This window comes from Bactrocera oleae, chromosome 2 (assembly GCF_042242935.1).
Source record: "Bactrocera oleae isolate idBacOlea1 chromosome 2, idBacOlea1, whole genome shotgun sequence".
Lineage (NCBI taxonomy): Eukaryota > Metazoa > Arthropoda > Insecta > Diptera > Tephritidae > Bactrocera > Bactrocera oleae.
This window is the reverse complement of record NC_091536.1, coordinates 52,631,062-52,648,653: the sequence shown is the minus strand read 5'-3', so window position 1 is coordinate 52,648,653 and position 17,592 is coordinate 52,631,062. Positions and strand designations below refer to the sequence as shown.

Sequence of the window (17,592 nt, the reverse complement as noted above, 5' to 3'; positions counted from 1 at the left end):
GTAATCCTGATCACAGTAGTCATTTAGTATTGTAGCGCTGCGGTTGTATCGCTGTCTAGTGTTTATGTGCGAAATGTTTTGCGGTAAAGTCGAGGCGAATTTGAAGTTGCAGCAGTTGGCAGTGAAATGCAAGGAAAAGTGCCTGGATCCGAAAGCATTCAGTTGTGTACAGAAAGTTTTGTGTAAAAATGAAAACAAAAATGCGAGTATACGATGGAAATTGTTAAAATTTTGCTTAATTTTTATTCTATCGGTTTATGGATATAACTATTTCTGCAGGGAAATGTCATCAAAGGTATGCCGAAGTCTTGGGTAGGCAATGTAATTCCCGGTATGTTCATTACGTTGCTTGTATTATTTCAAACCAAGGATACGTGGATACTTTTCTTAAAGAATAAGTTTACATATGTTGATGAAATCGTCACACTACCAGAGAAGAACGTGACACTTGTATCTTAATTCAATATGGCATAAAACCGATAATATGGCATAGAATAGCAGTTCAGGGCGTGAAATTGGAAAGTAACTTTCATAAATCACACTCAAGTAAATTAATTAGTAGCACCCTTCGTAGGAAAGTACTTAGTAAGTCCTAGTAGAATTTGAATTTATAACGTCCACACATAAATGCTCCTCTAGGAATAATATGTTAAGACGTTAGCGTTTTTCTAGTACAGTCTTTTATTTACGAAATTAGAAACAAATTGAATTTCACCGCGTTTATTATCTCCGTCAAATAAAATTCACTCTCTACAGGTTAAAAGAAAATGGTATATTATTTTAAGAATTACATTCTCGATATTGATAATAATGTTAATTCCGAAAAAAAACAAGAAAAAACGTTAACTTCGGTTGCGCCGAAGCTATAATACCCTTCCCAAATACAAAGGCCCCTTACAAGAACTTGATTCCGAACGTTCAATTTGTATGGCAGCTATATGATATAGTGATCTGATCTGACCAATTTCTGTGGAGAATAATTTGTTGCCTTAAGCAATAACTCGTGCCTAATTTCGTGAAGATACCTCGCCAAAAAAAAAACTTTCCATGCAAGCACTTTACTCCGATCGTTCAGTTAATATGGCAGCTATATGCTATAGTCATCCGATCTATACAATTTCTTCGGAGATTAGATTAATGCTTTAAATAATAATACGTGCCAAATTTCGTGAAGATACCTCGTCAAATAAAAGAGTTTTTTATACAAACACTTGATTCCGATTGTTCAGTTTGTATGGCAGCTATATGCTATAGTGGTCCGATATCGGCCGTTCCGACAAATGAGCAGCTTCTTGGTAAGGAAAAGACTTGTTCAAAATTTCAGATCGATATCTCAAAAACTGAGGGACTAGTTCGAGTATATACAGACGGGCGGACGGACGGACAGACGGACAAGGTTAAATCAACTCAGCTCGTCACAGTGATCATTTATATATATACTTTATATGGTCCCCGCCGTTTCCTTCTGGGTGTTACAAACTTCGTGGCAAACTTGATATACCCTGTTCAGGGTATAATTAATGTGCAAAGAAAAACACAAACTTTTATACTCTCGCAACTTATTGTACAGAGTATAATGGTTTATTCAACCAATTGTTGTTCGGAACAAACGAAGAGATTTCTGGATACCTGAATGTTCGTTCGTGCATATGCCCATGCAAACATTAATTTGAATAAACACACAAATCGGTACAGGTGTTTCTTGCAAAATAGCGTTAACAGAAATGTTATAACAAAGTCCTAAATCATGCCACAAAATTAATTTGGTACTGGGTATCACGGAGGCGAGGACACTGGTGGTTTAAAGGTTTTTTATAAACTGAACGTGGAGTCGCCACATCATACACATGTCTCTTGGCATCATAAGAAAGTAGGTATAGCAGATTAGCGGAATGCCATTGCCATGTCCGTTAAAATGCCGTTAATCGAAAAGTTGTAAAGAACTATAACGAAGCAACCAGTAAGGAAGGGCTAAGTGCTGGTGTTACCGAACATTTTTTACTCTCACAATTTTCAAACATCAAAGGCGCAGAAATACTTTCAAATGTTGCCAAACTACGAATTTATAATTTATAACGACTTATTGTATAGTCGCAGGCTCACTTACTTTCATTTTATGTATGTATGTATAGTAATGTCTACCTTACATGAAATAAAATATGTGATATAAACCCAACCAAAATGGCTAAATTGTATTGGGTATATGAGGAAAGCATCAACTAGAGGATCGAAAATCATTATATAAGGGATATGAGGTTTAGACCTATTTCATTCATATTCAGCGTCAAAGCTCATTACTTTTAGAAATGGATGGAAACCGCTATATCGCGTATATCGGGCTAGGGGACGATCCGAACTGATTGCATTAACGTTTGGTATTACTGAAGTATACTCATGGTTTCATGCTATTTTGTGAAAATAATTCTCATACGACCGACATATTAGGCATACATTTGCTAAACTAACGAAAATTGTGGGAGCTGAAGTAATTCGTGAACCCTCTTCCACACATCTTCGTTATTAAACTATAGTATATCCAATATTATGCATTCACTTAATTTTGATAAGATACCTCACAGATTACCAATATAAAAGTATGTAATATAAAACCAAGCGGATGTCTGAAAATCCGTATATTAGGTATATGGGAGCTAAAGGAAATATTGCCCCAATTTTGAAGCCGTCATACGTATTTATTGAATTATGGAACTTCTAGTAGTTTTGAAAAGAATTATTATATGGGGAGTGGACATGGTTATTACACGATTTTACCCATTTTCACTGTAGAAGAGGAGATGTCAAAAAGATTTGCTCTGGGCGAATTTGGTTATTATAGATTTAGTGGTATGTGTGACATGTACATTAAACTTTTTAGAGGGCGAGGTCTGACCACTTTTAGAAAGCTTTCTACACACAAATACCTCTTCCTACTATGATTCTCTGTACCAGATTTTAGTTTTGTATCTTAGTTTTCGACTTAGTTGCGCGTTTTATACGTTTTCGATACAACACCAACTTCTCTTTGGTGCCGAGGAACACGTGTATTAAGTCATAACGATGTCTCAATTTTTACTCAAGTTATTGCTAGCATGGACGGGTATACATCCAGTCACCCGGAATTCAACTCGAGTCGACATCATGAAAATTTTCATATACATATATGTGTGTATGTATATAACTCAATATTTATATCGATAGATTTCAAGTGTTACAAACAACCGTTAGGTAATCAAAACTTGTATCCTCTGTAGCAGCATGTTGCGAGAGTATAAAAACTGTAATTTGGTAAGGGTCATTGAAGTATGGAGGATGTAATCATTTTTAAAAAGTGAATAAATATTATCCATACTGTTTGTAGAATCATAGTATTTAGCTGGTTACAAATCCTGGTCCGTGGTCAATTCATGGATTCGAGCCACAATTTTCGAACATACGCCGCACAACTTAAGAAGATGATTCTATTTATTATGAAAGCCAGAACAATAAATCAACTAATGCGATCACCTTATATAAATTTAATAATCTGATTTTCATATATGTATGTATGTATCATTATTGTAGCGCTGCCTACTGGAGTTGCCAAGAACACTTCGATATGCTTTTCGACCTTCTGAAGACTGCAGCTTTTGTAAAAAAATAGAAAATGCAATTCGTTTACGTGGAATAACAAGTGAGGAATTCGCATCGAGATATGCCAATGGGGGAGGGCCAGTCATAGTGGAGGATGCTACAAGAAATTGGACAGCACCAATTGTAAGTAGGTTATTTACGGTTAGGGAAAGTATTTTCTCAGATATTTATGTTTTTTACTATTTCAAATATTACTCACTTATTTCAAATGAAAATTGTATTCTCTTGCAGAAATTCAATTACTGGTACTTCCGCGACATTTATTCCAATGCAAAACGCAAACAAAAAATACTTGATTGTCAGTTTCTACCCTACCAGACAGGCTTCAAGAACCTTTACAAAGCTTTGGATATGCCTAAAGAGCGCGTGGAGTTAAAGCCTGGCTATCAGCCGTGGTATTTTGGCTGGAGTAATTGTAATCCTGAGACAGCTGAAGAATTCCGTAAGCATTATGGGCGTCCCTACTTTCTTCCACCCACAGCCGAAAACCACGCGGTAGATTGGTTCTTCATCGGCACAGCTGGACTGGGTGCACACATGCATGTAAGTATGAATGAAGCAAGTTGTAATTAGTATTTTAATGCACTTGCCGCAGATCGACAATGTACGTTTACCATCGTGGCAAGCCCAGCTGTCGGGCAGCAAACGTTGGCTACTCGCTCCACCACCGGAGTGCTACTTCAAATGTAAACGCTTCGACACAATCGTTCGAAAGGGGGACATAAGTAAGTTTTGTATATTTTGCTAGCTCACGGTATATTTTAACAATTAAATAACTTCTCAGTTGTTTTGGATACCAATAAGTGGTACCACCAGACGTTTGTGCAGCCGGGGGAAGTCAGTCTTACCATTGGCGCTGAGTATGACTAAGTAATATCGAAAGTTCCATGTAAACATTCTCTTGAAACAAAGCTTGATATTAAGTGACGTTAATTTCATTTATATTATTTTTAAGTTAAATTTTATATATATTAAATTTAAGTTAAAAAAAATAACTGAAAAATAAACAAAGACCTCCTACATACTGTCACAAAGTCATATCAAGCTTCTTATAAAAAGTTTCTGTTTTGAAATTGACTCGATTATTTTACGAATGGAAGAACCAATAATAACATAATAGTGATATATATATGATGGTTTATGTGCAGCCACACTCAGTTATACATTTGACCCTTTTAATTTCTTGCAACCAAAATTATAAGATATTTTTAAGTCTTTAAACTCATTCGGATTTTATTTATTTGATTTAAGTTCAGACTACTTCTTGTAAGAATTAATACAGAAACAGAAGCGGAAATACTTGTATACCTCATTAGATATAGCGCTGCCCATTTCAATACTTAAAATCAACAGAATAGGACACCAGAGGTCGATTGAACTCATTAAAGCAATGTTCATCTTGCATAAGTTAGAGGGCTTTGAAATTATTGTCAAAGCTGTCTGGAAGGAACAGAAGTAGAAGCATTTTTGGCTATATTGAAGTGGAAATATCTTGGATGGCATACTTTCAATCAACTGGACGAGTTGGTTGAAATTAAAATTAGGCCAAAGTGCTTTGTCGATATATTTCTTGATGCATGCTTAGAAGTATTTTGGCAAACTGTCGACTCAACTGGCGAGTTTCAATTATCTCAATGAAATAAATGAGATCTCCATCGATTTTAATTCGAAAGCCTTGTGCGAATCAACAGTTTTACGTTACCAGTGATGTATATCCGTACCTTGCTTGGAGACCAAGCTTCAGGGAAAGATGAATTGCCAAAAAGTTGAGTTAATTTATCAATAGTAGTAGTGAGAGTATCACTCTCTCTTTACATGATATTTGATGAGCAAAGCCTGCAATTCGGTATAACCTCTTATTACCTCTGACATTGAAGCTCTCATATTATGTCTATATTATAGAGCGCGCATAAATTTAATACCTCTACAGGACTTAAGCAATATATTATGAATAATATTTGCTTAAAAAATTGTATTAATAGAATACGTGATAATCATATTGACTTTTTATTCACATTACGTTTCGATTACGAACTAGTTTTAGCCTCCTCAATTACGACATTTTTGCCAGGTGCGCATTGAACTTTATTTAGTGCAATTTTATATCAGTACCCAGTCCCTAAATCAATTTGAGTATCTGTAAATAAAAAAAGAAAAACTAGCTGGAGATTTCAACATAAATGGTGTCGGCTGATTGAAGGTGACTTGAAATGTTGTTTAACAACTAGCCATTGATTTTGGATCAAGAGTATTTATTTTTCGTGTCTGCAAGGCAACATTTTTGCGCTGTCACATTAAAATTAAATATATACATATGTACATATCTCATCACACGAAGAAAGCCATCTTACTTATCCTATGTATAGCAATCAGGTGAAAGAAAAGCAATATTACAACGCTCGTTTTCGGTAATCCCAAAGTTACGTATTTCATTGCGTAAATAGATCCTCGCTGCTTGGTCTAGGCCTTGTTGGTATATAACTGGTTATTTCTAAAGAGGCACATGACAACACTTGGCAAAGTTAGAGAAAATTTAAAACGGCCAAAGTCGGCAATAAAAATTGGCCAGTAACTTGTTGAATTAAATTTTAGCGCATGCCTCACGCGTTTTGTTGTCCCAGTCAACGGTGTAATTACTATAATGTGGTCCATAAATGTGCGGTGCGAAGCCAAATTGGTAGTTGTGTGTCGATATGCATACATATACGAGTAAATACTTGTATGTATGTTTCATAATATATTTTGTTACTGTTAGCTTGTAATAGTAATTGGATAACGCGATTGCATATGCAACAGATTGTGATGAGACCGAACACCAATTATGTTGGCTTGTATTTAGGTAAACTTCATAATACTGTGGGCGTCCAGTAAACGAACTTTCGAAATGACGGATTTTCGGTTCAACGAACCATCAAATTTATCTTATTGATGTTTCTAAATTACGAACGCAAAGAATTTTAAGTATACGATAATGCGATCATTTCTATATATTTGGTTGGCAACTAAGTAATTGTGTATTTTTTTTTTAAATCAAAGACAATTTTTTCATGGAACTAAATAACTTTATTCTGTAATGTATTGCCCATTTTGATCAATGACCTTTTGTCATCTTTCAGGCAGCATCATAATCCCACGTTCATAAAACTTCTGGTTCATTCGTTTTAAAAATAGATCATTTTCACTACGTTTCTTTAGCAAATCGCAGCTGTTAATGCGTTGAGTTAAATGCGTTTCTTTCAGTTCGTGAGGAACCCATGTATCGAGTTTTTGAACATAGCCAAGTTGTTTTAAGTGATTTTCAATGCATGTATGTGATACCTGAAGCTTCTCTGCAATCTCACGTGTTGTACTGTGACGATCCGAATCGATTATTGCTTTGATTAGGTCGTCATCAACTTCAACTGGACGACCAGAGCGTTTTTCTTCTTTGAGTGAAAAATCACCAGAACGAAATTTGGCAAACCAATTTTGACTGGACACAGCACATAACTTTTTGTGAGCTTGCGATGCGTTTTTCCCTTTGCGAAAATAAAATAGCAAAATACTTGTATGACGAAAATGTTCCTTTTGATCTTCCATTTTTCAACGAACGCCAACGAAAACTACGCAACCGATCAAAAACTTTTATTTACTGATGGACAGCTGAATTGCCAACTATCAGATAACAAAATGTGTTTTATATTTAGACTACGCCAGCAAACCTAAAAATTCAGCCATCTATGAGTGAAATCCGCAATTACTTAGTTGCCAACCCAATATTTATCTTGAACTTCGCCAGTTGAATAACATTTACAGAAAATATATGTTATTTTTTTTCAATTTAATTCAGTGAGTCAAAATACTTTTTTCGTGCGGTTGTTTGTATTTCATTGGTATAGAAAATGCAATGTCAAATAGAAAGCGTTTATCATTGGTAAATAAAATAATTGGAAATAAAGATCTTTGACGATTCCACCAAAAGGCTTTTAGTTAAATAAATTTTTAACCTTAATTTTCGTCGTCGGTTTTTACCATAAGAAAATAATATTTAACATCGAGGAATAAGTTCTAAAAATGCATCGCACGAAATTAGTATAAAAGTCAATTAAACAAAGTGAATTTCCTAGAATGGAGCAAACCCTCTACAAATGGTTTATGACTTAGTCGAAACCAAATCCTTTTTAGTGGTGCCGTTAAATAATGGCAAAGATGTTTCATTCCAAGTTCTACGAGGATTTTTTTGCCGGTGATGGTTGGATTGGTTAAATTCAAAAAACGCATCAGAATATGTCTTCTTAAAAAATGAGGTAAAAAGTTGCATCTAATGTAAATAGCGTTTAGTCATTTATAAACAAGCTAAGGAACATAATAAAAAATAATAACCTGCAAAATCATACGTTCTTCCTGATGAAACATATGCACCAGGAAGAAAGAGCACCAAAGAAAGGTTAACAGTGCCGTCGACTGAAAAACTATGCCCAGGGGTAAGAATGTGGAGCTCCCTCCCTACAGGAATGATTCTAATACTTAATAAACGTTATTAACTATCTTCCCATTTACTACTTCAACGCATTCGAAGAATAATTCAAATACGATGTAGTGTTCTATGCTCTCATCAAATGTGTATTCTATTTGCTTTCTTGTTGGTGTCGAGTGGAACATATTTGTTTTGTACGATTGTGTAAATCAATAATATTATATTTCATCAGTTGATACATAAACTTTTTACAAAAATATTGTTTCAGGTTATACCGGAATATACGAATATAAGGATAGCAAGACTTGGCAGTTAAAAAGAAGACAGAAAAGTTGCATTAAAACTTAATTAATTAATTTGTCGATCTAATTAATGAAACAAGTAAGGAAGAGCTAAGTACGGGTGTAAGCGAACATTCTATACTCTTGCAACTTGCAAGGATCAAAGCAGGGAAAATACCTTCAGGTGTTAGAAAAATAATTGAATTGAAATTCATTAATTCAACATTCATTATTCGATGAAATTGTAAATGGATTACAATCAAATTTGGTATATTATAAAGTTATATTATAGGTCATATACTCAATTAGTTTTCTTACTATATATTACTTCCCGTCAGCTTAAATTGTTTTAAAATCATCTTCAAATGGGATATATAATATATTCAACTGAAGAAGCTAATTTTAATATTATATATTGAGTTGATATGAAAACGTCAACCAAAGGTTCGCAATTCATTATTTTAGGAATTAAAGCATCACACATTTTGTCATTGCTGAGGTATAATTGAGATCATAGTTTCAAACAATTCTATAAATATTTAACTCGAACGACATGTTCGGCATAACGTTTGATAAAATAACGAAAAACTTTATTTATTTCTGCCAATACAACTTACTATTAACAGAAAAAAATGTTCCCTGAGTTTTATTACAGTACCTCACACACCGTCACCAACATACAAGTATATGAAGTAAAATCAACCGGATATTTGAAAAATCTTTGATTAGTTATATGAGGTCAGGAAAAGTTTTCCCTCAATTTTACTAGTTTAAGAACAAAGAAACACTGCTATTAGGAAAATACGCTCTCTATATTTATATACATTTTTAATATTCAGACATACTATTCTCAGAAAACCGTTCTCTCCGAATTTCAATATATATCTCCCACATTGACCGATATTTTCCGTAAAAAGTCAACTATAGGCAGTGGGGTCCACATATTCGGTACGCTTAAACAGTTTTGGTTCGATTTGGACAATTTTTGCTCATAAGGTGGCACACTTATTTGTATATTGGAATGTGAAAGAATCAGATGGAATTTAAAATTGTGTTATATCGGAAGTAGACTTGGATGTAGTCCGTTTTCCATTTTTGCAGTGTAACATGGGGATATTATATGAATTTTATTTAATGAATTTGGTTGAAATCGGTGGAGCAAATCCTGAGATATGTGATTTTACCTAAAATTGGGCGGCACCACGCCCACTCTTCAATTTTATTATAAATATAAAGCCCTCTTGTGCCACCGGTATATGGGGAGTGGGTGAGGTTATCATCGGATTTCACCTTCACTATCGGAATATGGTTGAAAATATTTGTTGTGTGCAAATTTGGGTGATATAGCTTCATTGGTTTGAGAGATATATACAATAAACTTATTCGAGGGCGGGGCCAGACCCAACATTGAGTTCTGTACCTTAATCTACGGCTTAGTTATAGCATTTTATACGTTTTCGATTAATGGAGTTTTGTGGGCGTGGCATCTACGAACACGTCCGTACTTTTTTCCAAGAAACATGTTACTAAGTTTTACCAAGATATCTTAATTTTTATTCAAGTTACAGACAGATGGACGGACCGACAGACCGACGACAGCATTTCAACTCGTCTCGTCATCCTGATCATTTATATATAATATATTTATATATAACCCTTTATCTATCTCGATTGGTTTTAGGTGGTACAAAAAGCCGTTAGGTGAACAAAAATATGCTCTGTAGCAACATGTTGCAAAAGTATAAAAACGGTTCTTTTGAAATCTGTTGACAATTATAATTAAGTTTTTGAACATGTAGTTAAAATCATCCAATCTCTAATTATTTGGAACAAAAAGTGAGCTTTTCGAGTTGTGGAGGCACCGAATGCGGTAATAATACAGTGCAGCTAGTCCTTATATCCTTCCCTGTGACGAACATGATAGAGATAAAATTTTGATCCTTGCTAAAGCACCAAACGAATGTTCAATCACTTAAAACAGAAACGGGTAAAGTGCAAAATATTCTCACATCGATGCAAATATTTGGGAAAAGGCGTTATAATTTTCGAGCATTGATGGCATTCAATAAATTGTATGGAGTTTCAAAATTTTCATAGTAAATGTGTCTGAGGTGAATAGCTTTATTGGACAACTTAACAGATACATCAACGGAATACTTTTTGCAAAATTTTCAATTCAGCTGTATTGAGTTGGAACTGCCATAGAAATGAGAACGATTCGTTTATGTCACTCACTGCGGCGAATATTCTCTTCAGAAAGTGTTTCTTTCTAATTCAATTTCTTTCATTAATTGACTCAAGAATTTTAAACCATATAATAAAGGCCATCAAAATGTGCTCAAATTTGCTCATATATTTCAAAATTGAGTTTTTTAATTTCTTTCAAAGCGTTTATCAATCGGGAAAATTTTTCGCGAGTGGCTTGACGGCCACGATTCTGGGAGACCACCATGTATTGGAAAGACAGTGAAGTGTATTGGGTATTTTGGATTTCAGAATTTCACAACGTTGTGTGCTGCTACTGAAAATATTGAAACAATTTTTATCGACACCAAAAAAAGTTATTGTTCGAGGACCGAGTCGACTCCAGCCAAATTCAGCGTGTGGGCACCTCAGGGCGAAAAAACTGCATACCTATTTTTACGTTAGATGTGATTTTGCGCTCCTTTATATTTACCACTCATCGTACTGCTATTATCGTAGCCCTGTCAACGGCAATCTTCAAAAGGAATGTTGTAATTTTCCATTGTTTTGCAAATTAAAGTGACAATAGCTTTGCCGGGGTTTTCGTGACAATCTAGTTACAAAAACGAGAAAACGGACTATTTTTTCTGCACTGAGACGAATATAACGCAAAATAAATGTAGTTTATATTTGATGAGATACCTCCACAAAATTTGGCATGAATTATTTGCAAAGCCAAGGCTATGATAGTTGAAGCAATTTTTTGTCCTTGTATTATGTAAACTTCTTTATTTATGAAGGGTTTCAGTGTAGCCGAAGTTAACGTTTTCTATTATTTAAATAACGTTCAGTTTTGTCTTTCAAGCTAATTTCCGAATGTTCAGTTGAAATCACGGATATTCATAAGTGGAGTTGTTATGATGGTTTTGCAAATTCCGATGCAAGCGACAATGCAGATGTGTATTCCACTTTTAATTCAGATGTTAAACATGAAATTGGTCACTTGGGCAGTATCAAACATTGTTGAACTGTCAAACCTTTTGTTTAAAAAAAAGACGCAAATAGAAGACCTTGTTTTGTTGTCGTTGAATTCAAGAATACATATATATATGTACGTATTTTAAACTGAATGTATTTGGTCATTTACGAATTATGTGTACATCGAATATGAGTAAGTAATATTAGATATGTATTAAATTAGAGCTTATCCACAACACTCATAAATGTAACTCCAAGTTAAGTTTAGTTATTTCGAACCTCATAAGCGACAAAATAGATTTCAATTTGAGACAAAATTTTGATATTTCTTGAGCAGTGACAGACAGCCCTCCACTGCGTCCACTTCTCACCCTAAACAATAATTTTAAAATAGATATATGAAACACTCGAAATCCGCGTCTCCACCAAATCAATCAAAGTTGTTTTTAAAACGCACTGCGAACTAGTGTACACTAACATTGGAAGAAAGGTATTACTCACCTAACCAGCCTCCGTCAGATGATTAAACCCTTGCTGTTTACCTCATGCATCAATGGTGCTGTAGATCACAATTGAGAGAGAAGGACCTTTTTAGCGATAGTAAGAGCAAAGTGGAAAACAACTTTCTGATCAATTGACTGGAACAAGCTGGGTAGGTGGGCCGACTAAATGCTGTGTAACGTTACGACGATATTCCCGCTGCCACTTCGTCGCTCGCCATTGTGGCATACCAATACATTTCAATCGCAACTTCACTTCATACTTCTTTGGTACACCTGGTATTTCTTAAAGTAACGGATTTTGTGGTTATACTTTTCCTTTTAAACATTTGTGTGTGTATGTGAACAAAATATTAAATGCGAAGTGAATTTCGGCGACCTGACTCTGTAGTCACGCACTCGCACTTTCGTTTGCAGTCACTGAATTTTAAACTTGAAAAACTAGTCATTCAACACATATACTAAGAAAATTCATTTTTAAACTCTTCCATTTGGCTTTATTCGCTTAGGCAAAATGAGTGTTATAAATAAAAACACAATGAAATAAGTAAAAACAGCAAGTGCGTCATGTGACTTCGTGTCGGTTGGCAACAAGCGCCATAGCAGCGAAACAGCGACTTTACCACGAGAAAATACAAAAAGATTGGAACTAAACCAAAAGGGTGAATACACTCTTATTTTTGCCTCTATTCGTTAAGGTTGTGCCAAATGTGCTAGGTATAGTAGTACCCCAGAAAAACGGTTTTTAGAAAGTTTGCTGATCTTCTCACAGGTTTAATTCCTCAAAGATACATTATTCCAATTAGAGGCAGAAGTGTGTAACTTGCTATAAACACAACCATGGACTTACACACTTATTTAATTTAAATAAAACAATTAAGGAAGGGCTAAGTTCGGATGTAACCGAAGATTTTATACTCTCGCAAAGTCAAATGGTATACTCGTTTGAGTAGGAACTTTTGCCTCAGTAATTTACATTCACAGTGAAATTAATTACAGCAATTTGTAAACTAAATTTACTCAAATTATGAGAAAGGTATATTAGGGATGAATCGGATCAATAGATTCAACCCATTTTTATCACAAAAACATACTATTATCGAGAGTTTCATTTATTTATTTTATTAGATGAATTTCGATTATATATCTTCCACATTGACGGATATTTTCGGTAAAAAGTCAACTATAGGCACCGGGGTCCACATCTTCAGTTCCTTGAGGCTTGAAAAGTTTTGATTCGATTTAGACAGTTTTTGGTCACATGGTGGCATACCTTAAACGCATTATTCATGCCAAGTTTTATCCCGATCCAATCATCATGCTTGATTTACATAGCGGAAGGTGAAAGAATCAGATGGAATTTAAAATGATTTTATATGGGAAATATTCGTGTTTGTAATCCGATTTCGCCCTGATTCCAAGATATGGGGTTTCACCTTAAAGTGGGCGCTGCCACGCCCCCTGTCTAATTTTGATCGCGGTTCCTATAAAGTCATCTCATACCATCCCAGAGAAAACATTTTATGTCTCAGGCGTCCTTATCGCTGCATGTTATGCACATTAAATCTTTTAGGGGCGGGATCATCTTTAAAATCATCTTTAAAAAAAAAATTTAACTGCAGATGCCCCTCCTGTGTACCAAAAACCAGTCTTGTATCTTATTGTGGAGCTTAGTTATAGCAATTTATTTGTTTTTGATTAATGACGTTTTGTGGGCGTGGCAGTGGTTCGATTACGCCAATCTGCAATACCAACCATCTTACGGTACCAAGAAACATGTGTACCAAGTTTCAGATAATCACTTTTTACTCTTGCACAGACGGACGGACGGACAGACAGTCATCCGGATTTCAACACGTGACTTCATCCTGATCATTTATATATACATAAGCCTATATCTAACTCGATTAGTTTTAAGTGATACAAACAACCGTTAGGTGAACAAAACTATTATCTCTGTAGCAACATGTTGCAAGAGTATAAAAAGTAAGTCAATACGTTCATATTGTATATACATATACGAGTATCTACTTGTATATATACGTATAACAAGTACGGAATGGCTAAGTATTTTACACCCTCGCAATTTGAAAATCCTCAACGAGATAAACATATTCAGGTGTTGCAAAACTGCATATAAAAACTAAGGAAGGGCTAAGTTCGGGTGTAACCGAACATTTCATACTCTTGCAACTTGCAAGCATCAAAGCCGGGGATATAAAGTCATAGTCTCACTTAATATTATTACTATATTTTACTTTCCATCAGAGAAACTTATACTAATGTTTATTAAATTCTAATTTCATCTCATTTTTTTCAATGAAAAACGGTAATTTACTTAGGGGGTGATTACTGACGCGAGAGAAACTACTAACTTTTTTTATTTATTAATATTTAAATTTTATAATTGTGTTGATTAATAATTGTTATTTAATTGTATTAGTAATTTGTATAAAAATTATATAAGTGATTTAATTTTTTAACATTAAAGTTTTATTTTGGCTTTAAGTTTTATTATTGATTTATTTTATATGTAAGTTTTTGCGTGTATTTTTATTTATTTTAATAGTAATTAAATTTTAATTATAATCTCAGTAAATAATATTATTAATCAAGGGAACTTGGAAATAGTAATTTCATTTAGTATTGGCCAAATTTGTGCCAGCAGCCGTGGCTACACAAATAATACAAATAAAATAAGTTTAGTGTGAGTTAAAATAAATTATTTTAGAATAATATTGAATTTATTAGGTAATTGTAAACACTAAAGTAGCAGTAGTTATGTTATTGAAACTTAAAAAATATGGCGGTATTTTAGTCTAGTCAGAGGAACCTGTCCTGTAATTGATAATCCACGATGAACCTCAATTGAATTTGTTTTTCAGTTTATATACCGTCGTTATCAAACTATTTTATTAGAATAATAATTTTCTATAATTTTTATAAGAATGTATATCAGATCCAGGTGTAGCTTATGTTTAAGTAGATATGGGTTACAATAAATTTATTTAGATGGTCTAATTTTGAAATGTTTTAGTGAAAGTGGATTTGATAGTAAAATTTTAAATATTATTAGTTTGATTTTAGCTCTACATTGGGGCATAGAAATGCAAGGGCTGATTGCATTAATTTTTGACATTGCTCAGGTATACTTGAGAACTTATTTTCAAACTATTTTATAAATATATAAATATAAACATATACATATACACACATATACATACATTAAAATTTGTAAATTTATGTAACCTCACTCTTATTTTCTGACTAATTTGAACATTTTATAATAGTTCCAAATGTAAATATTTTGAATAAAAAAATATGAATGCACGAAAATTTAGCTTTAATTAAGAACTGGTTAAATTCAGATCCAGTTTTATAAGTTGGTCCAAAATCACTAATATTTAAATACCTTCACTTTTAAGTGGTATCTACCATTATATGTATGTATGGATGTATGTATGTAGTGGTTGCAACGATGAGTATCTACACTCATTTAGCTGGCAAGAAACAAGAAAGTGTGGGCGCTTACAATTAATACCTAATTGTAGCAAAGTTAAAAAATAATTGATTACAACTATGGGTACATGAGACATCTAATTTTAAAAAGTAAAAAAAATAAACAGTAAAAAAATTATAAATTGGTGAAAGTGCAAATTATTAAACCACTTAGGGCACAAATTGAAACGAAACTGTTTCCAAATTTTGAAGTCCAGTGGACACTATTATGCAATATCTGATCACAGATTTTCTGTATTTTGCATGTTTTCAAAAGCCCCCAAGTAAATTTGAAGCTAAGTTACTCGCATTTCCATTATAATTACACAATCAAGACTTCAGTTTTAATATAAACTTTTTTGTTCTACATATGTTTTACTACGAGTGCTAAATAATTTACCTTTACAAAATCACGACTTATCGGAAAAACTAAAATAGTTGTGGAAGCACCACGAAGCTTTTTTCACTCTAAATATATCGACTCGCTTGGCCATAAAAGAATTGGTTTATGCGCAGACATTTTAGTTCCACTGAACACTCGCTCTCCAACTTAGCCGAGTAGTCAGTCGCCCGTTGCACATTATACACTTGTGCCCCGACTTTGTGGTTAGCGAAAAGCTGTTAGAGTGAATTGCCAGCTGCAGCTTTAATTTGGTCACGTGGTTCGCCATTTGTTTGGAGTTTTGTGTTTGGTTGGTGGGCGAATACCGCTGCTGTTGCAGGTGATGATGCAATAGTGCATCCGTGGCCTTTCATACATAACCAAAAAAACTGCATCTGCCCGCGGTTACGAGCTTTGAGGTGAGCTGCCGTGATACGAAATTCACTAACGAATTTTACGTTTACAATGCAAACTCCGATGGATTGTGGCGGTATGAGAACGTCACATCGGTCGCATCGTTAGCGGACTGTAGCGCAGCCGTGGCAGCAACAATTCCATTACATATGTTCAAAGATGTTTCGGTCATGTGATGGTTTTATTTGAGCATGTACATATATCAACGGGTCTGAGTGTATTTACTTCAAGTTACTCATTCAGTTTTTTTCGTCTGCTTGCGGCAGCTCTCATCTCGGCTCATATTGCAGTAGCATGCATTTAGTACACTTGCAGCACAACTGACACCTGAACATGTCTGCTATTCTTATGGGTTTCTTTTGTTTTTGGACGAATTACACCAGCAAACAGTCGCTCCATTTGCGTGCAAAATCCAGCAGAAAATTAGTTTGTTACAAATTTTATTGCTGTTCGAATATTCATTACACATTACATTAAATTAGCATTACATGTAAGTGAATTTATAAATTTCTTCCATTCGTTGGCGGAACCCAGGCCATGTAGGATGCCAATACAATTTTTATAAGACATATGGATGTACACGTCTGTACAATTAAAGTAGTTGCAATTATCCTTGAGAACACTGTAATTATGTAACAATTTGGTATATGTCTATGGTACACTTGTGGTAAGGTTGAGCTGACTATTCGTACCGATTTGGCCGGATTCCGAGTTAAGCGCCCCGGCCGTCCCGGGTTAAGAAATTAAAAGAAAACAAGTAAGGAAGTTCTAAGTTCGGGTGTATCCGAACATTTTATACTCTCGCAACTTGCAAGGATCAAAACCTGGGAAATAACTTCAGGTGTTGGCAAAATTTTATATTAAGGAAGTAATGATCGGATTCAACCCATTTTTGACACAAAGACATACTATTATCGAGAGTTTCATTAATTTTTTTTATTATATGAATTTCAGTACCTAAGGAATTGAAAAGGTTTGGTTCGATATAGACAAATTTTGGTCACAAGGTGGCATACCTTAAACGTATTATTCACACAAAGTTTTACCCCGATACAATCATTATTGCTTGATTTACATAGTGGAAAAGAATCAGATGGAATTTAAAATGGTGTTATACTTGTATGTGAAAGAGGCGTGGTTGTAATCCGATTTCGCTCTATATCATAGAAATATGAGAAAAATGTTAAGTACCGAATTTGATTGAAATCGGTTAAGCAGATCTCCCACTATCTAATTTTAAACGTGGTTCCTATAAAATCTTCTTATACC

At 34.3% G+C, this 17,592-nt stretch overlaps 2 protein-coding genes across 3 annotated transcripts in view; one reads left to right on the top strand and one right to left on the bottom strand.

Moving 5' to 3' along the window:
* The window catches only part of cysu (Curly Su), a 74,048-nt gene that overhangs the window by 17,828 nt on the left and 38,628 nt on the right, over nucleotides 1-17,592 (bottom strand). The window lies entirely within an intron of this gene.
* LOC106620937 (bifunctional arginine demethylase and lysyl-hydroxylase JMJD6-B) lies at nucleotides 36-4,688 on the top strand. The gene is made up of 5 exons (XM_014239610.3): nucleotides 36-295; nucleotides 3,562-3,753; nucleotides 3,862-4,173; nucleotides 4,226-4,355; nucleotides 4,415-4,688. Exons 1-5 carry the CDS (start codon nucleotides 65-67, stop codon nucleotides 4,498-4,500), a joined length of 951 nt encoding a protein of 316 aa, XP_014095085.1. The 5' UTR covers nucleotides 36-64; the 3' UTR covers nucleotides 4,501-4,688.